Raw genomic sequence first — 21,427 nt, forward strand, 5'->3', positions numbered from 1 at the left:
CAAACCTGTACTCGTGTTGATAAATACTGCGAATCACGTCTTGCGCCCACATTCAAGGACCAAGGTAAGCTGGTATGTGCCACACCTAATTGAAAGAAGCACAATGCTGCACGCACGACGTCGTGCGCGCGAACCGGAAAAGGCTGCACGCACGACGTGGCGTATAACGCCATCTAGAGCCGGGTCATGTTAGCTCATGGCTGACATGGTGCTCACGTGGTGGTGTGTGTTGTGCAGTGTTGTGGTCTTAGTGGTAGCAGCAGTAGCACTTGTTCTCTGGTGATAGCGTTAGTAGGGTGCGGACCCAGTCGGCGGCCTTCGCTTATCCCTCCTCATTCACGTACGTGCCCTCGGTCTCTTAGGCCAGTGTCTGTAGTCGGCAACGGTCCCCTCTCCCGTGCGCAAAGCAGCGTGCGAGTCTCGAAGACGACATGAATGTTGGTGCGAAGTTCGACAGCGACTTCGAGTTTGATCGAGCATTCAGAGACTTTCAAGTCGCTACAAACATTCTTTTTGTCACAAAGGCAAGCAAGACTGTGGACGTTGTGAATTCTCGGCTTTTTGCCGGTCTAACTAAGCTCGGCTCAAAGTTAAAATTCACGAACATAACTTATGTTTGCAAGCACGGAGGTGTCGTGAGAAAGACGGGGACTGGACTTTATCCGCAACAAAGGTAAGCACCTCCACCACCTCCACTCTCGCCTTAGCCGTGAGCTCAGAGCGGGAACTGTGAAACTCAAAAAGATTTCTCCTAGGACTATGAAGAAGGACTGCATGGCCAAAATTATCGTAACCGCACGCCAGGCCAGCCAACTACTAGAGGTGACGGTTGTCAACTTGGAGCACAACCATGAGGTCAGCTCGGAAACATATAAGGCGTACTCGGAGTGTCGCCAGCTGAACGAGGAGGTCAATTTCGTTCGACCCCTAATAGAGCTGAATGTTCGACCTAGCCTCATCGTAAAGAAGCTGCGACAGGAAACTGGCAAGAATTTTTTTCTCTGAGATTTGTCGTTTATTTCTCTTCTTATTTATGTTCGTGCAGGGAAAGCAGTAATCGCCAAGAATATACAAAACCTGAGGTGTGCGCGGCGAGGAGAGGACCGATGAGGCGATCCAGTTGCTGCAGGAGATGAACAACTTGAAAGAAAAGTATGGTGCAAAAGTGCTTTCCATAACAGATAAAAACGAGGAACTACAGATCCTGTTTTTCCAAACTCCACACATGGAGCACGCGTTTAAGTGCTTCCTGGAAGTTGTCCTGCTCAAGGCAACAGACCGTACCAACAAGCTGCGTATGCCTCTGTTTGTAACGGTTGTACAAGACGGATCCGGTTTGAGTCATGTGGTTGCCTATGCATTTGTGGCATCTGAGCAGCAGTATGTTGTGACACGTCTTTTAGAGACATTTGTACAGAAAAACCCTGCAGCAATGAGTACAAAAGTTGTGGTTATAGGCAAAGATTTCACGGAAGTGAACGCCATCAAAGCAGCCTTCCCAGGTTCCCCAGCCGTGCAACTGTGCGAATTTCATGTGAAGAAAGCCTTTCAAACTGCAGCCGCACAGCTCTGAAAGTCACCTGATTAACGCAATTGTTTGTTAGCCAGCTTTAGTGAAATGTTGCATGCTCCCACACTACAAAAATATGATGAAGCAAAAGCTGAATTCGAAAGGTATGCCAGTTCAGAATCCACCAGCTATTTCACTAAAAACTATGCAACCATCACCGAGATGTGGGTACGTCACCTTTGCGATCAAGAGTTCACAGGAGGAAACAATACCAACAACCGTGTTGAATCACACAACGCGAAGATAAAAAATGTTCTCTCATCGTCTTCAAAGCTTCATGAAGCTCTTCGTGGCCTCTTAAAGTTATCCACAAGCTTGTCACACGAAGCACATCACAAAACCATCCTTCTAAAGACCTGCGACTTTTATAGCTATGAAGGACATGAAGGTGTGCAGGAGCAGTGTCACCAAGTCCTCACACCGTATGCCTGCAAGCTGTTGAGCAGTGAGCTGGTGAAACTGCGCGATGAGGTTAAAAAGTTATCAGCGCACACCTATGCCGTTTTTTCTACATCCACTGATGTATGGCACGATGTCTCATTTGAAAAAACATTCATGCAACTGCACCACGTACAAAAGGATGAGGCTGCTTTGCTGGCACATGCTTGCCGTTTGTGCTAAATTTGACATAAAGCCATGTCTGGAGGAAGCTGTCAGCAGGCGATGGTTCAAATCATATCAGGTGGAGTTCCTTGGAACCACTGCAGTGAACAACCATGAAGTTGACGCTGATTTGGAGTCCAAGACAGGCAGCACTGCGGAAGTGCAAGTTCTGTCAATTCCAGGGCCTTCCTTTCAAAAAATGAATAGAAACCAGCGCTTCAATTACGCAATGAGGACGCTAAATGCTATTGCAGACAATCTGGCTGACTGCCAGCCAGACGTCTTTGCGGCACGACTCAGTTTCTTAGAATCGGTGAACACAACCTGGCTAAGGCCGGAAGAGGTGACACTGAGCAATCATGACAAAGACGAGGTGCAAGCACCAGAACATTCCACTTGGAATACAAGTAACTTCCTAGTCGCACCTTCACGAGCACGCTGGTGACGAGCTAGGTTTCGAGAATTTGCCGCGTCCATGGCCGGAAGCTGTCGAACGCCTTCACGCTGCTTGCTCCTTGGCGTGCACGGAAGAGGGGACCATTGCGCACTACAGACATTCGCAGAGAGAGTCGCATCGCCACCCGGCGCTACTACGCCGCATCGCGTGTACAGCCAACGCCTCCTAGATTTCTCGTGCCTGCCGGATTATCGGCGGTCGTCGGAACCAACGTTTATAGAACAAGGTCAGTTTAAAAACTTGAAAGTGTTTCCCCGCGCCGCCGCTCCCAGCTGCATCGATGGCGCTGCAGTCGCACCCGGCTCCCGCTCGGGGCATCTGACGGCGGCACTTAGTGCGTTTCTCCGGATACACCCGCGATCGTTCGGCCAGCGTTTTGACTCAGTTCATGTTATTTTCTTTGTGTGTGCGTGTGCTCCACCTGTAGATGGTTCGGCAAGCGCCATGCCGACGTATTGTGACCCCGGTTGCACGAGCGGCTACAGAGGAAACAAAACCTCAAGGCACTTCTTGCCTCCAAGTGATCCCGGCCTCCGTGCAGCATGGGACTGTGCCGTTCCCCGTCTTGACCGCAGCCTTCCATTCAAATCGCGCGCGTGCGACGTTCATTTTTACCCGGATGACATAGCAAAAACGTACACGCATTTCATCAAAGGTGAGAAAGTGGAGCCTCGTCGAAGGAGCGGTGCCAAAAATATTTCCGAACTTGCCTCCTTATCTATCCAAACCCCCGGCAAGAAGAAGAAAATTGCCATGCCAAGACCAGGTTGTTGCGCAGACCTCGCCCGCAAAGAAAGCGAAGACAAGCGCTAGTGCTGTTGCCGAAGAAAGTGTGGCAGATTTAGACTTGCCGGCAGCAGTTAGCGAGCTTACGTTGACGGAGATGGCAGAAGTTTGTTTGCCATCAACGAACTGGAGAAAGATTGTCGACAGTGATGACGGTGGAAGTTACGTCGCTTTCTTTGTTCAGAAAGTGGAGGGCAAAATGCTTTTCGTCGAAAAGTGTGTAATAATCGGCGAATTAGGAGCAGTGACTGTCAGCACCAGTGGTTGCATTGTGAAATCGTGCAGCCGTGTCAACACCATTACTCAGTTGGTGAGCCTGTTGCAGATTGTTGACCAACTAAGGGTGTGTGCAGGCTCTTCAAATGGTTCAGCCGGCAGCGCATTGAACGAACGTAGAAGTACAAAGTGCGAGCGCCTGACGAAGAGCCAAAGATGTGGTCCTTGCTTAAAGCTAAAACTTGACTTGAGCAAGAAACTCTGCCAGGAACCACTCAGGCGCAAGCAACAGGAGCAGAAATTAAACATATTTCAAAAGAGAGCGGAACGGGCTGTTGTACGATGAACCAGGCTTTTAAGCAAGATACAAGAGCTTAAAACAAAGCTCACTTCGAAACCAGATGACAGCCTCGGAGAAGCCATCGATGTTCTGCCACCTATACAGCAAGAATCCTTTTGATCGTCGTTCAAGCAAGCGAAGGTCAAGGGTCCTCAAGGTATGCGGTATAGCACCACATGGCTAATGAACTGCCTCCTCCGCATCGCAAGTCCAAAAGCATACAAGCTGATAAGAGCAATGAACCTTCTGGCCTTGCCTACATGTAGCCGGTTGAACCAACTTATTGCAGGAGTACCATGCCAGTATGCTTTTAATAAGGTCACACTTGAGACCATAAAACCATGTTCCAGAACAACCCAGAGAAGTGGAACCATGGTACTATACTCATTGACGAAGACAAGCTGCGCCAGTCCGTAGAATTCAATCCCTCAACCTACAAATTTGACGGATTTGCAGACTTCGCTGCACTGCTCCCGATGAAAATGGGAAGCTTGCTGATCATGCCCTAGTTGTGATGTTTGTCCCTATTTTCGACTCCTGGGGGCAGCCAGTTGGTAGTTTTGCTATCAGAGGTGCAGCACTTGGCGTCATGCTTGCAAAACTGGAGCTAGAGTCAGTGCTGCAACTAGAACACCACGGAGCCTCCATTCTTGCTGTGGTGTCTGATGGTGCCGGAAACAATCGATCGATGTGGACGTACCTAGGAATCTTTGGAAAGCTTGACCAAGCCACAAACAAAGTTCCACATCCATCACTAGAAGAAGGGCGTTTCCTGCATTTCTTGTGCGATGTACTATAATGAAGTGCATCGAGAATCACCTATTGACGCACACATATGGCATGGTGAGTACTATTTTTTTACAAAAAGTATCAAGACTAATGTAAGTGAAAGTTGCCGTAGGTTGCCACGATTTGACCACATTGGTACGGCATTACCGGAGATGTCAGTATTTGATCACAATCTTTTCACAAATAGGTAAACACCAAAAAAACCAATTTCTTGCAACACAGATGCAAATAATTAATAAACACTAAAGCAGTGATGCATTATGGATGTTAAGCACAGCCAATTTTCATTTTATCTGAATTCATGTATTTCCTTTTAGGCTAGCACACACAAAGTCAACTTTGATAACTACAAGCAACTTTACAAAACGGAGGAAGAAAACCAACTGAAAGTTGTGCCAAAGCTTACAACATCTCACGTCAACCCCAGTAAGCTGCAAAAAATGAATGTGCGGCTGGCAACACAGGTATGTAAAATTTGGACCCATGACTTGATCGTTTTGTCATTTACGAGTAGACCTACACATTGCATTTGCTAATCCTCTACGTTTGTTCCCTCTGCACCTTTTCAGCCGGAGCGTTGCAATTGGCCTGAAGTTCTACAGAGAACGAAAAACACTGGGCTTTGCAGATACCCATGGTACAAAGGAGTTCACCTTGATGCTGAACAATCTCTTTGACGCCCTAAATGCAAGAATTCCTGTGGAGGGAATAAGACGGAACTCTCGTCAAATTCAGGTGAGTTGCATAGAGGTGGCATTAGCAACGCAGCAGAATTCATTGATTAGAGTTCATAAATTTAACTCATAAGAATTTTTTGTTAACAGGTAATAAGAGAATTCCTGAAAATGCTGAACTCCACTGAGAAGAGCTGCAAAGAGGACAACACCAAGATGTTTGCTTCTCATATGAGCGTTGAGTCTCTGCGAGTCACTTTAATGTCTGTCCTTGATGTCATCGACCTCCTTCATAAACAAGGGGTGCCGTACATACTCACGGTCAAGTTGAATCAGGACCCACTGGAGGTACACCACTTTTTCTTTTGATTAAAAAATTCCACATTTCCAGAAATATACATTTATAGCGAGTTTCCACATCAGTAGAAGATATAAAGCAAGTCTTGTTTGTTTCTTTCAGCTTTTCTTTGGTGTTGTGCAAACATTCGGTGGTAACGAGGACCACCCCACCATTACTAACTTCAGCCAAGTCTTCCGCCTCCTCAGCTTGCATACGCCTCTCAAAATGGCCACAAAGGGAAACTGCACAGGTGAAGCCAATCCGGTCCTCATTTCTCTGGAGGAGACATTGAGCAACATGAAGATGTCAGCCTTGTTGGAGAAAGAAGCCAGAAATGAGAAACTTCAGAGTTTTCTTGCTTCGGTCAACCTTGAAGAATGTCCTGAAGGTGCAACTGAACACTCATACAGCCGCGCCACAACTAAAGACGCTGTTTTGTACTACCTTGCTGGATATGTTGTGAAGAAAGCTTTGAAGTTTTCCGAATGTGTAGAGTGTAGGGCAACGATTACAGACACACAGAGCATGCCTGCGCGTCTGTTCTTACAGAAGCTAGATCATTTGTGCCTGGAGCTTTGAAGCACCCATCAAAATCGCTAACCGAGCTGCTGGGTGCCGTTGAGTCAGTTGTAGAGGCGGAAACCAAAACACAAAAGGTCTCCGGAAACTTGTTTTGAGGATAGTTGACATCATCTCAGATTTGACACTTGCAAGGGTCGGCTGTAATGTGCACTACGAGGAATTGAGGGTTCGCATAGTGAAATTCTACTTTGACAATGTGCATGCATTTCTACACTCAATTTCTTGCTGAGAGGAGCCAGGTCAGCGAAAAAGTGAAAAATACGAGGAAGAAGGCTCGCCTCTTGTAAATAGCTCTTGCTTGTAAATGCGGATGTAAATATCTTTTGAGCATTGTTCCTGCGATATTATTATGAGGTAGCCTTCATGGCAAGTAAGCTGATGCTCGCCTCCTGTGAATAGCTCTTGCTGGCTTGTAAATAATGTTGTAAAATAGCTTTTGTGCACTTTTAGCATGAAATTGTTGCGGGGTATAGCCTTTTTGGCACTGAAGGGGCTGTCGCTCGCCTCCTGTAAATAGCTCTTGCAGTATTGTAAATACTGTTGTAAATAGCTTTTTTTTTTTGTAGGTGCCATGGTATTATGTGGCAGCCTGCGATCGTCTGCTTCTTTGCTCCCCGCTCTGCCTTACCCACCGCGCGAAGCTGCTGATGTCCGTGTCTTGTCAATAAAAAGCATCCACTGTTTTAGTTCTCTAACTAATAATGTTTGCTGCGTGCATTTATTTCTAGGTTTAGTGGTTTAAACATGCAGCCGCCTCAGCGAGAAACGTAAATTATATTATAGGAAGCGGCAGACAATGCAGTAAACGAATGCGGAGGTTCAGACACAAAACCACGGCCTTGCAAATTTGCCATGATTTGAAGCGCAAACACGGATGATGAATACAGAGTATACATCACAGGTGCCTGTCTTTTTTAGTCTGTATTCATCGTCCGTGTATTTTGTTCCGCTTCAGCTCATGGCAACTCTTCACCAACTAGCCCAGCAAGTTCTCGGCCTTGCAAATGCATGCGGCCACTTCGCAATCGTTGTTCCCGATAGAGCGCCGTAACTTCGGTAACCTGTGTCTAGATTTACCGCTTACAAACGCAAATAGGGATTTATAATCATGGTGATGGTTATATCGCGATTTTCCTCGCAATGGCCGTAGCAGCTGTGGCAACCGCCGCTTTCGTTCGTGCTTCCTCGCAGGCTGCAGAGAGCCGGTTGCGACAGCGGCTTGCTGCGCCACCTGGCGCAGCAAGCAGCTTGGGCGCCGTGTTGTGGCAACGCCTCCTCTAGGAAGATGCCTGCCGCATGAAAAAAAACCAGCTGCCACACCCTTTCCCTCCTTCATTTTGAAAATGTTCTCGGTCGCTGGCGTCACTTGTGGCGGACGGTGCAACAACGCAACACTTTGCATAGCCTCCGAAACAGTGGTGCACAGTTGCAGTCGCCGTGATAATGGATGGATGAATGGATATGGCTGTACCCTTTAGATCTGGCGGTGGCTAGTGCAACCAAGCCGTAATACTTAATGAACCAAAAACTAGATTTATTTTTTTTTCCTTAAATAGTGAGGTTGAGGATTCGTACTTTGCAGCGAAGGGTTCAATTTTCACCCGTGCCTTGACTTTAGCCACCAATCAGATAACCTCCTTCTAGTTAATTCTACCCGCTTAAAATCTATTTTGCCTTCACTGTCTCTAAACCCCAGTGCTTTGAAAAACTCTGCGCCATTAACCTGAACTACAGGGTGAAGCCCCTTACAGAACATCATCAAGTGTTCGGCAGTTTCTTCTTCCTCTCCACACGCACTGCATATCGTGTCTACACTGTCGTATTTGGCCCGATATGTCTTTGTTCGCAATACTCCCGTCCTGGCCTCAAACAGTAGAGAACCAGCCCGAGTATTATCATAGATCCTTTCCTTGGCTATTTCCTGCTTAAAAGTTCGATAGATCTCTAGTGCGGACTTCTTAATCATGCCGATTCTCCACATATCGGTCTCAGCTTCCTTCAACTTCCTCTTAAGCGATAATTCTTTTTGGTTTGGCCCCCTACTGTTTTCCAAGTATTTACCAGTCAATTTTCTGATTCGCTTCTGCCATATTGTATCGAGATTCTTCATGTACCAGTAGCTGAATACCTTCCTAGCCCAACGCTCCTCCCCCAACGCTCCTAGCCCAGCGCCACCGCGTGGAGCTTGTTTAAAACTGAAGGCAGGCCGACTCCGCTGGGAGCGCGAGCCATTCCTCAGGCATCTTTTTAGAGGAGGCCTTGGTTGTGGGTTAGGCGGAGAGTTTTAAAACTGACCTTGTTCTATAAACGTTCGTGGAACTACGGTGGCGGCGCCACTCAAGTAGGGGTGTCTTTAAATAGGTTTTTGCGTTTTTGGAGCTTATCTACAACAAAAATAACGTAAAAAAGTTTTTAAAAAGCATAAACGTAATTATAATTAACCCTATGTAAGTGACGCCGTCATTCAGCAAGTAAATTGTTTAATACAAGGCATTCTTTAAAATTAGTAGCAAACGCCAAAATTACTGATCTCAAAGGCTAAGTACAAAAACCCTTCTCCTACGTAGGCAGCGCCGCCATAGACAACCGCGTTTCGCGCTCATCCGGCAGGCACGGGAAATCTAGGAGGCGTAGGCACAGCCTTTTCCGGTTTGCACACACGACCAACGTTTCTAGACTAAGTAAGTTGCAAAACTGAGCGATGTTGCGCAATGCGGCCGCTGCCAGCAACAAATGTGGCGCTGCTGTCGCATCCAGATTCACTCACTGCATGCTCGCTCACAGAACACCTAGCTCGCTCGTGTCACTCCCGTAACGTCCATCGCTGTGCATATTGCAGTGCCTCGATATCTGTGGAGGCTTCTTTCTGCGTGAACATTTTTGTGCTTCAGCGCGCCCTGTTCTGCTTTGAATGTGTTGCGTGTTTTCAACATGCCCGGATGTTGCGTTCTCGGCTGTAGAGTAGCTACGGGAAATGAGAGACACCACGACATTTCTTTTGTGCCCACGTGTACCTGAGCAGCGAGAGGTATGGGACCACGCTATTCCTCGTGCGGATTAGAAACTGCCCAGCACCTCACCTATGTGTGATATGCACTTTCATGAGAAGGACATCCTAAAGACTTTCACTCACGTCGTATGGTAAGAAGGTACAAATCGCAAGAGGAAAGTGGGACCTCGTCGAAAGATGCCTTCCACGAATATTCACGAATTTGCCCGCTTACCTTTGTCGCAGGGCCCACGACAAAGAAGCGAAAGCTGCCCGATAGGAGTGGGGTATTTTCCAGAATATCATCGGCGAAAACGAATAGACTATCTCCGAGCACTGAGCTCGAAGATAGTGAAATAAGTCTCGACATGCCATCAACTAGTGGCGTCATTTCGCATCAAGACATAAAAACGTTTTTTTTTTTTTTTTGCATGCTGGCGGAACGTTGTTGAGAATGGCGAGACAAAACGTCTTGTGGCGTTTCTAGGGCTCAAAGAAAAAAAAAAGAGCGCTATTTGTGGAGAAATGCGTTGTCATCGCAGAAGACATGACAGTCACCATTAGCAGCCGTCACTATCGCTTAGCCAAGTCGCCTGGCAAAGCAGATACCATCATCCAATGGGCAGAACTTCTGGAGGACATAGAAAAGCTGCAAGTGTATTCATGTTGTCCCAATGCGTCAGCAGGCAGACTCTTGAGTAATGACTACGAAGTGCTCACCGATACCCCAAAGTGCGGTCTCTGCTCGAAGCTTTGGCTGCAGCTGTGTTAATAGGTTTCATTAGAGGAAATCCAGAAGAAGCAGAGGGAAGACATGCTGAAGAAAATGGCCGCACGCGTAGCTTCTCGACGGTCTAAGTTCCTAAAGAATGTGACTGACATGAAAAAAAAAAAAAAAAGCTGACTACATAACCAGACAAAAGCCACAAGATTGCGCCACACAGTTGTAATTTATTTTCAAGCCCAAAAAATACAGCCACAAAAGAGGATGCCAGACATTGTAATTGGGTTTTTCGCGTCTAAAAATCTATTGCGAACGTACACCAACTAGCAACTAACCGACAGACTCGTATGTATGACCGACTCTATACGCACGACGTCGTGGGTCTTGGCGGAAGCGTGTATACGCACGACGCGACTGACGCGCCACGACACGCGGCAACTTCAGAAAACGGAAAGCGCCCTCGCTACTCTCGCTGCTCAGAGCACGTCCACGTGCGTATTCATGCTTTCATCGAGCGGCCGTGCACAGGCGCCTCGCTTTGTTGTTCTAGTGGCCGCAGTGTGGTGAACGGCATGGGATTCGAAGTTGGGGCACGGTTTAGTTGTTTTAGCGATTTTGATCGCGCCTTTAGGGAATACCAGCTCCAAAACAATACCCTTTTCGTAGCAAAAGCGACAAAGACAGTGGACGTCGTCAATTCGCGGCTAAGTGTCGGACTTGAACGTCTGCAAAAGAAGCTCAAGTACGCAAACGCGACGTATGTGTGTAAACACGCCGGGGAACGGAGGTGCACTGCTACTGGTGTACGACCTCAGCAAAGGTGAGCTGCAATCCATCTATCCTTTCTTAACTTGTACACTTTAACAATGAGCTAACCTCTTGGGTTACGTTTCCAGTAGTTACGAATAGAAAAAAAAAATGTGCGCAGGACCATGAAGCAAGGGTGTCCCGCGACCGTTGTCATCGCAGCACGTCGGACCAGCCAGCAGTTAGAGATAACAAAGATTGACTGCAACCACAACCACGAAGTGAACAAGGAAATTTTCCAGCTGTATCCGGAAAACCGCCGGCTTACGCACCATGAAAAGGAATATGTCCTTCCTTTGCTTGACCTCAATGTGTTGCCCAATGTCATAGCTGGGAAGCTAGCAGAAAAGACGGGTAAGGACATGTGTTTTTTCCCTCTTTTTGCGACGCATTGATTGCCTTAATTTTCGCACTTCCCGTCTTATTTTTCTCAGAGTGCTCAATTATGACTTCCGAATATTTTTTCCTGTTTTGTCAGTGCATGCTATTCATGCATGTCTTTCTTTCCTGGCTTTTACCAACAGGAAAGGTGGTAACAACGCAGGATCTGCACAATGTCAAGCGAAATTGTCACGGCCGAGACGAAGCTGAACAACTTCTTCAGGAGATAGAGAAGTGTCGTCAGCAGCATCGGGCAAAGATAATTCCTATCACAGATGAAAATGAGGAGCTGCAAATTTTGTTTATTCAAACGCCACACATGCAGCAAGCATATAAGTCCTTCCCAGAGGTGGTGTTGCTTGATGCAACATATAGGACAAACAAGTTAAAGATGCCACTTTTTGTATTTGTCGTGCAAGATGGGTGTGGAGAAAGCCAAGTAATTGCTTATGCTTTTGTTGCTTCTGAGCAGTGTCACCACGTCACTGAAATGCTCAACCTCTTCGTGAAGGAAAACCCTTGTTCTGAAAATACTGGCGTCATAGTCGTGGACAAGGACTTCACCGAAATTAGTGCAATTCGTAGCGCTTTCCCATCTGCTCCATCAATACAGTTGTGCCAGTTTCATGTGATGAAAGCGTTCAGAACAGCAGCTAGCCACTTAGCACGTTCCGCTGAAGAACGTGACAAAATGGTGACCACATTCAATGAAATGCTGCACGCCCCTAATTCAAGCAAATTTGAAGATGCACAGTCTGAGTTCACAAGGTTTGCAAGCAAAGACTCAATAGAGTACCTCGAGAAGAATTGGCTCTCAATTAAGAACATGTGGGTTCGCCACATCTGCGACCAAGAGTTCACTTGTGGAGCCAACACAACTAACAGAGTTGAAGCGCACAATGGTTTCATAAAAACGGCATTGTCATCATCAACAAAGCTTCATGATGCTGTAAGGAAACTGCTAGATTTATCAAGCAGTATTGAAAGAAAGTCGGCCCACTCAGCAACATTGCTGAAGACATGCATCTTCTACAACCATTCTAGCAATAATAAAATTGAAGAGGCATGTGCTAAAGTGCTGACCCCGTTTGCTTGTGGAGTAATTAGAAAGCAGTTCAGCAAACTTGCAGAAAATGATATTGAAGTGAAGAAAACAAAAGAAAAATTGTACCATGTTACATTTTCAAATGGAGAAAGGTGGCATGATATTTCCATTGAAAGTCACTCATGCAGCTGCACCTTCTCTTCCAAAATGGGGTTGCCTTGCCGGCACTTGTTGGCCGTGTACGTCAAATACGACATTGAGCCTGACTTGGACAAAGCAGTACGAAGCCGCTGGTTCAAACGGTACCAGGCCGCATTCTTGCCAAATCAGCAAGCCGCTGCTGAGAACAGCACCCCCACAGACCAACTCCGAATACTTTCGATGCCTGGCCCAAATTTTGAAAAAATGAACCGTAATCAGCGATACAATTTTGCTATGCGGACACTCAAGTCACTTGCTGACACGTTGGCCGATTGTCAACCTGGTATCTTTGCACAACGACTCGGGTTCTTGGAGGATTTGAATAGCACTTGGCTCAAAGGAGGTGAAGAGAACAAAAGGGACTGCTCTATAAATTTAGCCACCAGCAGTAACAGTGAGTGTGACACACAAGCAGCTGAAAATCCTCATAGTCAAGCCGTTGAAGTGGAAAACATGCAGAAGAAACCTGAGGAAGCTGAAAATTCGGGTCAAGCCATTGAGCTGGAAAACATGCAGGAGAAAGCTGAAGAACCCGACAATCCTGGTCAACCCGTTGTAGTAAAAAACGTGCAGGAGAAAGCTGAGGAAACAGGGAAAAGCTGTCCAATAAAGCTTCCAGTGGTGAAAAGCAGAGGACGTCCTGCCAAGCGCATTCGCCAAAGAACAATGAAGAGGAAGAGACAAGGAGAAGGTCCTGTGCCTTTCAAGGATTTATCTCCGAGGTCTCAAGAAAAGTGTAAGGAAATATGCCTTTTGCAAGCGTTCTGGAAGTGTGCAATCATTACTTGCTTGGAATGGAACAGAAAACGTTTCTAGTGATGATTTTTTGTCAGATGCATAATTTTTAAGAACTTTTAAACATGCACTAGCTACGTCCCTCAAGAAAGGTTAATCTGAGGAAATGTTCTTTATTGGCATGGCTTGTCATGCTTGTGCATTATGTGCTGGATATTTTTTTCAGTGATCCTAACTGGCATTGCTGGCCAGGAGGCTGCAGCACGTGTTTTGAATGAAGGGGGAATTCTCGATGAGAGTGATATTGAAGTGCGCCCCGAGGAGTTGGCGAGCGCCCTCCTAGACCACCGGGTATCATTGCCAAAGCTGAAGAAATACTTCACCGCAGAGGCATGGCTGTTGCTCTCATCATCCCGTAAGAACCTATCTCTTTCTGGTCGTTTATCATTGTTTTGTGACTGCCATGCATGAGCAACTGTTCCTTGTCTGCAGTTGCTGTGAAAAAAAAAAAAGGAGACATATGGAGCTGTGCACAATGCAAGAAAAAGGATGATGGCGAAATAAAAATGGTTTTGTGTGATCAGTGCTTGGAATGGTTTCACTGGTAAGTATAGGATGGCATAAGGTCATAATTTATGTTCTTACATGCTTTTCTCCATTATATTACAGGCCGTGTGCTTCAGTGAAGAAGGAGGACCTAAAGCGTCACTGGTTCTGTATGAAGTGTTGCAGTCACACATAGATACTTCCTGGAGCAATAAACGCATGCTTTTTTTTCTTTTTGCACTTATGCTGTTTTGTTTTGCTGCTGAATAGACGGTAGGCAGTCTTCGGTAGTGCAGTGCCTTGTCAGCTCGAAACTGCAGTACTGCTACGGGTCCGTCCGCTCTGTTGCAAAAGTTCAGGAGAGCTTAGTATATCTCATACGCCCCCGCGCATGAGATGAGGGAATCGCGAGAGACCAAGGTGACTGAAGTGTTTGACGCATGTTGCGTCCTGTCTATTTCAGTTCTCACCCAGGAAGCACATCAGCGTTAGGTTACTTTTTTTGTGTAGCGTGAAAGTTTAAATAGGGAGACCCTGAGAAAAAGGGAAGGGGGGGGGGGTAATTTGACACAGCAGGATGAGAAATTTACTACAGTAAATTATTTCTAAACTTTTATATCTTGTCATCTATGAAACAGGGAAATAGAGTAACTGATTCAAGTGTAAGTTGAAATACATGTAACTGTAATATGCTCCAACATGAAACTGTTTCGACGGTGAGGACAGCCAGCGTGTGAACAGCGCGGCTAGCTGACTTTTTCTGAAGCTCGGAGTGCTTGCTGCCAACACATGCTCAAACAGGATGGCCAGATGTATATGAACTGAAGGCACTGCTGAACAATAATAGGGTGTTCACCCTATTAGCGTTGTTAAAGACCTCCATTTCCACTGCAAGCTGGTTTCTTCCAACGAGGACAACTTTTCATGGCAATGAAGGGAAAGCTACGGGGGCGGAGCTTCTGCACATGTACAGCCGCCCAAATCTTTTTAACTATCGTGCGCGAACGCCGACTTTGTGCGTTAGCGCCGTACGACGGAGCCAAGTTGCAAACGGCGAGAGTAAGCGCAGTCCCATGACGCGCGCACATGGGCCTATCGTCTGCTCGGCTGTTCCTTCGTGAGAACGTCACCCTGCATTAACTTAGTTCAGAAGAACAGGCAGCGCGTCTGGCTCGTATCTTAATATTCCGAAGATTAGCAAGCAACCGAAAAAATGAAATCCGCAGATACGTCACACGCCCCCGCGCATGAGATAAGCTGACAAATGTGGATCGTTCATTTGTTATCTGGCGACGCAAACGCTTTTTTTTTTTTTAAGTTTTCTCTCGCCCTATTTGGAACATGGCTCCGTCGTATGGCGTTGACGCACAAAAAGGTCGGCGCTCGCGCACGAGATTTGGATAGTTATAGATTTGGGAGTCTGTACATCTCACTAGTGTGTGCTGCGTCCTGTCTCAAAGAGGGCTACATGTAGAAAATAAAAGAGTTGTTCTGATAACTTACCTAGAAATACGGTGGCATTTGCGGGACTTCATTATTTACGATAGGATACGCGCGATTTGACTCTGCAGCCTTCGCTTCAATGCCAAGAAAAAGTTGTCCGCGAGTATAGTGGTCTACCCCATTGAAAACTGCTGCTCTTTGCATGCGCAATTACGTGCAGAGCGATAAGGTGAGCAAGGTGCAGCACACGCTCTCGTTTGCATTAAAACATCGTACTGTTCACAGCTGTAGGGCCCGTTACTTTGGCAACATCCACTAAACAGTTGTCACACGCGCGGCGACCGAACAGACACGCGCAGACTACTCGGAAGCATGCATCGGTAGTCCGATCCGGAAGGTTTCAGCAACTGCCGCGTGGCGCGTCAGTCGCGTCGTGCGTATACACGCTTCCGCCAAGACCCACGACGTCTTAAGTTTCTGCGGCAGTACAACAAATCTCGATAATATACTGTTGGCAAAGCTCTTTCAGAACGGCCGCCACGGCGTCTTGCCACGACGACCACGCGTTTTCGTCTGCTAGCGAAAGCTTGTTGCGCGCCAGTGCCACCAAACCGGAAGCTGTCCCGGCGCCGTGTGACGAGTAGTCTGACGCGGGGAGTTTTGCAACTTACCTAGTCTAGAAACGTTGCACACGACGTCGTGCGTGCAGCATTACTCTTGAAAGGAAGGGCTTCAAAACAGCCACGACACAATCATGGCCGAAGGCGCAGCACGCGCCGCAAATGAACTTCACCACGACATACTTTTGAACAACTCTTCGTAGCCGATGCAGAACTCCGTTGGCGTTGTCGCCCGCACGTTGTTTCTTGAAATAAACAAAAGCCTCACCATTCCGCTGGTTTTCTTCCTACGCGACCCGGGAGCCGGTTGCATCGTTGCATGGCATGGACATCTCGAGTTCACCCCTCGAACACCATCATTGCATTGATTGAACCTGGATAGAACTTTTCAAACTACGCACTTTCGTGTCCTTGTTGTCTCTGTGTCGTCGTTTGGTTCTCGCGCTATAACTATCGTCATCGACAACGCGCACATTTCGACGCCTGCGCTACACTCTACCTGCGCCATGCCGGCCGGCCGCAACGCTAAAGCCGCTAAAGTAACGCACTTGTGCTTTTACAAAAACATGACTAAACTTCTCAAACAAATTTAATGGTAAAAGTTGTGCCGCCATCTGATGTTGGCGAAGTAAACCAATACTAAAAAAAAGTTCAAGTCGTTCTTTAGTTACCAAAAACACTATTGTAATATTGGTGACGCAGCAATCTTTATCACGCATACTATAATTTTGTTTGCGCGTCATGGTGTTCTGTGGTCATGCTCTGAGGGCAAATTCGCTGCTGACGCGTTGAGAATGGGAAACCAGCGCTGGAGTTTTCCGCGGGCAGGGTGCGCCGCCCTGCCGGACACTCTCGGAAGCTGCCGGGCGTACAAACAAGCACAAATGGTTGTTGTTGTTGTTGTTGTTCTCGTATTGTTAGTGGCGCATACCCACTGTGGGGGATTGGCCAAGAATCGAGTGGTTTCAACATTTACTGTTCAGATTTGGAATGATGGAGGTTTAACAGAAAGATTACCGATAGCCTAGAAAAGTGTGGTGCTAAATGTAATGCATACAAATATTTGCTGCTAACGTGAATCGCGCTGCAGTAGGCGATTATAAAACGAAGAAAAAGAAGCTTCGAAGCCGGCGATATTGCTGCGTTTGTAAATGTCATAATCAAGAAGGCTTTGACAGCAGCGTGTCCTTTTATACATTCCCTTCACGACCGTACAAAAAAGAGCGGCGGCAGCGTTGGATACAGGCTGTTCAGCGCGCCGGGTAAGTGCGCTGTTTACTCCAAGGTTTGGCAAGGAAAAGAGAAGGTAAGGCTTCAACATTCGCGCTTTATTCATTCGACAGGCCTGACGGAGATTCTTGGCAACCAAATTCAAACACCAGAATTTGCAGCCGGCACTTCCCAGGGAATGCAAGGAGCAATGTCTTGCACCACGCTGCATACGTGCCGACTATTTTCCCGTCAGCATACCGCCGCACGGTTCCTTTCGACCCTTCGGCCCCGACAGAGCGTTTTCAGCGGTGAGTTTTTCTTTAAATTTTGTGTTGTCGTTGAGGTTTGTGCTCAAATGTAGTGATATTACATAGAGATATCGCGCCGCGCGGAGTCCTCTCCGTCACCCGTGAGGCAGATGGAAATTTGCTCTGGGCGCGTTCATTTATCCGGTTAACGGGCGTTGACGAACTACCGATTTTATGCAGTCATCATGCATCCTTCACGGCCCTCTGGTATCGCCCTATCATAAGCGGGGCCTCGCTCTGGCCCCGCTTATTCAAAAGCTGTTGCGCTAGAAATTGTGCACAATGTCTTAGGAGAACGCGTCATTCGAATTCAAGTCGACATAAGTCCCTCACGGGAAATGTGCGTACCATATGACAGATAATGATGTGGTAAATAAATGACGGAACGCATTTTCCAGTTTTATATCTAAAGAACAGCTGATATGAGGTTTTGTATACTAACGAGATGTTTCCTCTAAACGTTGCCTACCGTATACGTGTCAAGCTCTCAAAACACCACTGCTGCTTCTTCCCGTGCCCCTTTCACTTACCTCTTTTTCGTTTCTCTGTGCTTTGGCTTTAGGAAAATGCATTTCATAGTTCATTGGTTTCAGCACTCTAGTCACACTTGCGATACGGTTAAATGCTGTGTAATTTCAATGTTTTCCCCTACCAGATGGCAAAAGAGACCACGGGACCAAACAAAGTCGCCCTCAGAAGGAAAGGCAAGTTGGTAGTTATGGTTGTTGTAGTTCAGAGATTCTACGGTACAGCATTACCCCATTATATACAGGTCAAGGACACCCCTAGTTCGGCTGGAGGCTCTCATCAGCTGCAACTATGTCATGACCTGACGGATGAGAGTATTAGCTTGGAGCTGGTATGTTCACTTTTTCGTCGAGGTTTGTTCATTTTTGGTCCTCATTTGTAACTTGTGACTTTCAGGATGAGTCCACTGATGATCAGCAAGGTGAATTGTTGCGTGCTACTGTGGAAGAAGAGTGCCAGCACAAAGATGCAGCCACATCATGTTCTACCATATCCGCGAAGAAATTTCCATCTCTGCTACACCGCGCTGTGGGGCCAAGTGCTAGAGTGTGTTTTTTGGGAGGTTTCGACACAGTGTCCTTGACACCTGGGGCAGTGAAGGACCTTTGCGGTGTTTGTGACAATGTTTTCGCACTGCTATTAAGTCTCCTGCCTGAAGTGAGGGATAAGACAACTGATGTCAGCCTTCCTAACAAACTTTTAATATTTCTATTCAAGATGAAACATGGACTGCCTTTCAGTGTCATCGCAGTGCTTTTTGGCATTCATGAGACAACAGCGTCACGAAAGTGGATTTATAAGCCACAGATGCACGTTATAAAAGACACATGTCCAGAGTGCTTTAAAATAAATTATCCAGACTGCACAGTCATCGTTGACTGCACCGAAGTGCGCACAGAAACACCATCAGAAGTCAGACAACAACATGTTTTTCGCAATAATGCAGGCGTCCTAGCACATGTAAAAGAAGGGTGGTCAGGGAGGAACGTCAACAGTAATGGTGCATTGAGAAAGGACAGCAATGACGGGAGTTATCAGAAATAGAAGTAATACTGGTAGGTAGGTGTTCCTTGCCCTAGGTAACGCTGTCTGTGGCATGATAAGAAAACCACCACACATTCTTGCTAACATTCTACAGATTTAGCTGTATTGATATGAATTACATCACAAATTGCAAAAATGCTGTTATCTTTTTTACTGCAAATTAAAAAAGTCCATAAACAGGAGGTGTGTGCTAGCACCGACGCTTTGATGTTAGAGCGCTAGTGGACAGGAGCACCAATAATGTATGAAATTACGCAAAAGGTGGATTATGTTTTGGGGTGTACAGAAGCTTAGGGCACTATTCCTGTGATTTTGCAACAAACCTGTGTCACTGCAGTGCCAACTTTCCTCTCAAAGTCCCTCCTGGCCTCAGGTTCCATGGCCGTACCTATTGGAAAGCAAGAGACAGATAAATTTGCTAGTTTGTTAGCAGCTACATCATTGCACAGTTAAAGAAAATTGAAACTTTGGTGTGATTTTCAGCAGAAGTGCGTCTTAAAACTGTTAGTCTCATGGCTGACAGTAACAGTAATTGTTGAGCTAGTCGGTGAATCTGTAGTATTAAGATTAAAAACATGACTACTAGAGAATACATACACAGGTAGGATTTTTGGCATTGTGTCTTATTTATGCTAGTGCTGACAGGCTGAGAGATAACCAAAAGAGGCACAGCCACTGCGTTAGGTGGGGAGATAAAGCATCTGGAGACCGCATACACTCATTGCACACGGCTGGGCTAGCCTCAGTGTGCCTGGTTAAGCAGAATTTTGGCGAGCTTGAGCTTAAGTGAGGCCTTGTGAAAAAAAGAAGTATGCTCAGACGTATGCCAGGTTGTCTGTATTATTGGCTGTTATATCGAGGACAGCAGTTGGTGTTAGCACTATTTATGCATATATTTATTGATTAGTGTATTTAGTGATAAAATAACAGTGGCTCACCATACAAGATAGCAGGTACACAAGGAGTCTTTGACCTCTGCAGTTGCTCTGCAAGTGTCTCGAACGACTTCTTCCTGGTAATGACACGGTGGGCAACGGAGCTTGTGATTCTGAGAGCCCTCTCCTTGTGCCATCTGCAAAGCCAGCACAGTGTATTAGCAGTACAGTGTGCAAAGCCAGCATAGTGTATCTTATAAGAAATGTGTACATGCATATTAGAAGCAGCTGTTCAAAGAGCCTTGTTACAAACCGACTGCAGTTCCCTTGAGTCATTGTCTCGGCAGCTATCATGCGAGCTTCGGTGCACGTGATGTTCTTGGAAAAGTATTCACGCTCATCATCACTGAGCTCAGCAGCAATGCAGTCAGTAACATCGCGTGTGGCAGGAACGTGGCTTTTGGCTTTCATTGTGTACAGGGGCATACTGTCATCCCATTTCACTACCTGCTCCACAAAGCACAAGTCTGCATTTAGAGCAGCCTGCGATACTAACTCTGACACCACGTCGTGGACTACAATTTCAACTTCTCCCGTGAGTTGACTCCTCAGTGTTTTGTGCAGTTCACATTTTATATCTGGGAAGTGCTTGAGAGCATATTCTGGATACGGCTCTCGCGGTCGCTTGCCCCCTTTGTATGTTGGCTGGTAGTCTGCAAAACAACATTTTTTTTACTTTAAGCTGTTATTCATGTGAAAAACACAAACAAGTATGTAACAGCTTAGCAAAAATCACACTGTACTTTCCACATTTAGAGAGAGAATTTATTTGCAGAAAGGTAGAGAGTCGGCCTGAGCTAGTTTGCTCTGGCTACTTTACACTGGGGAAGGGGGACAGGGGAGTGATGGAGTGATGAATGACGGTGGTAAGGTAGGGAGATGAGAGTACAGTCTTGTTACGCTAGGGTAAAACATTAAAACAATGATCACACAAACTTCATCTCAGCAACGCATGGTACAGATATTTGTTATGCTTACTTCCAAAAAGTTCCTCGATGGGCTCTTTCTTCGAGGTGTCAGGCTTGGTCGACGGCCGTCCCCATGCCTGCGGGCGATCTGTTGACGACGGTGAATCGGTGTCATTTATCCTCAGCACGACAGCCAGCCGCAACGTGCTTGCAGGTCCCACACACGCCAGCCTTGCACGTGCACGCTGACAAAAGCTATTAGGAAGTGCATACTGTTCAAAACAAGGTGAAAAAGAAGCGCGGAATCTAACAGCCCCTGAACCTTAGGTAACATCGTACTAAGTGTGATATCCTCGCTAAAAACAGCTGCCACTTAGCAGTAGGCGACCTCAGTGATGCTGAGGCTTTATTTGAAAGCGAACACTTACAAGTGCAGGCTGTTTCACATTAGGGCTCCGAGTTTTCGGAAGTGTGAAACAGCCTACGCATTTACACTGCAGGCTGCGTCAAGCTTTGCGAAATCTATCAACTTACCTGTAACTTCACGTCGTATGAGGCTTGCTTTACTTGAGAGTGGCTTAGAAGTGTGGCAGCTTGGGCTAGTTGTTATGGCATGACGATAGTTATAACGCGAGAACAAAACG

The 21,427-nt window shown here is 46.6% G+C and overlaps 2 protein-coding genes across 2 annotated transcripts; both read left to right on the forward strand.

Annotated features, from left to right (window-relative positions):
- The first annotated feature begins 12,495 nt into the window (after positions 1-12,495).
- On the forward strand, positions 12,496-14,025 carry LOC142818006 (uncharacterized). Its single transcript, XM_075896151.1, has 2 exons — positions 12,496-13,240; positions 13,466-14,025. The coding sequence occupies exons 1-2, from the start codon at positions 12,511-12,513 to the stop codon at positions 13,708-13,710; spliced, it is 975 nt and encodes a 324-aa protein (XP_075752266.1). The 5' UTR covers positions 12,496-12,510; the 3' UTR covers positions 13,711-14,025.
- Positions 14,026-16,898: 2,873 nt separating this feature from the next.
- LOC142817592 (uncharacterized) lies at positions 16,899-19,764 on the forward strand (the record flags this gene model as incomplete). The annotated part of the gene is made up of 5 exons (XM_075894647.1): positions 16,899-17,110; positions 17,192-17,368; positions 18,024-18,072; positions 18,141-18,227; positions 18,293-19,764. Coding segments are annotated over 5 exons (1,173 nt in total), but the record flags the coding sequence as incomplete, so codon positions are not given.
- Between the last annotated feature and the right edge of the window lie 1,663 nt (positions 19,765-21,427).

The sequence above is a fragment of the Rhipicephalus microplus genome, chromosome 5, assembly GCF_043290135.1.
Source record: "Rhipicephalus microplus isolate Deutch F79 chromosome 5, USDA_Rmic, whole genome shotgun sequence".
NCBI classification, from domain to species: domain Eukaryota; kingdom Metazoa; phylum Arthropoda; class Arachnida; order Ixodida; family Ixodidae; genus Rhipicephalus; species Rhipicephalus microplus.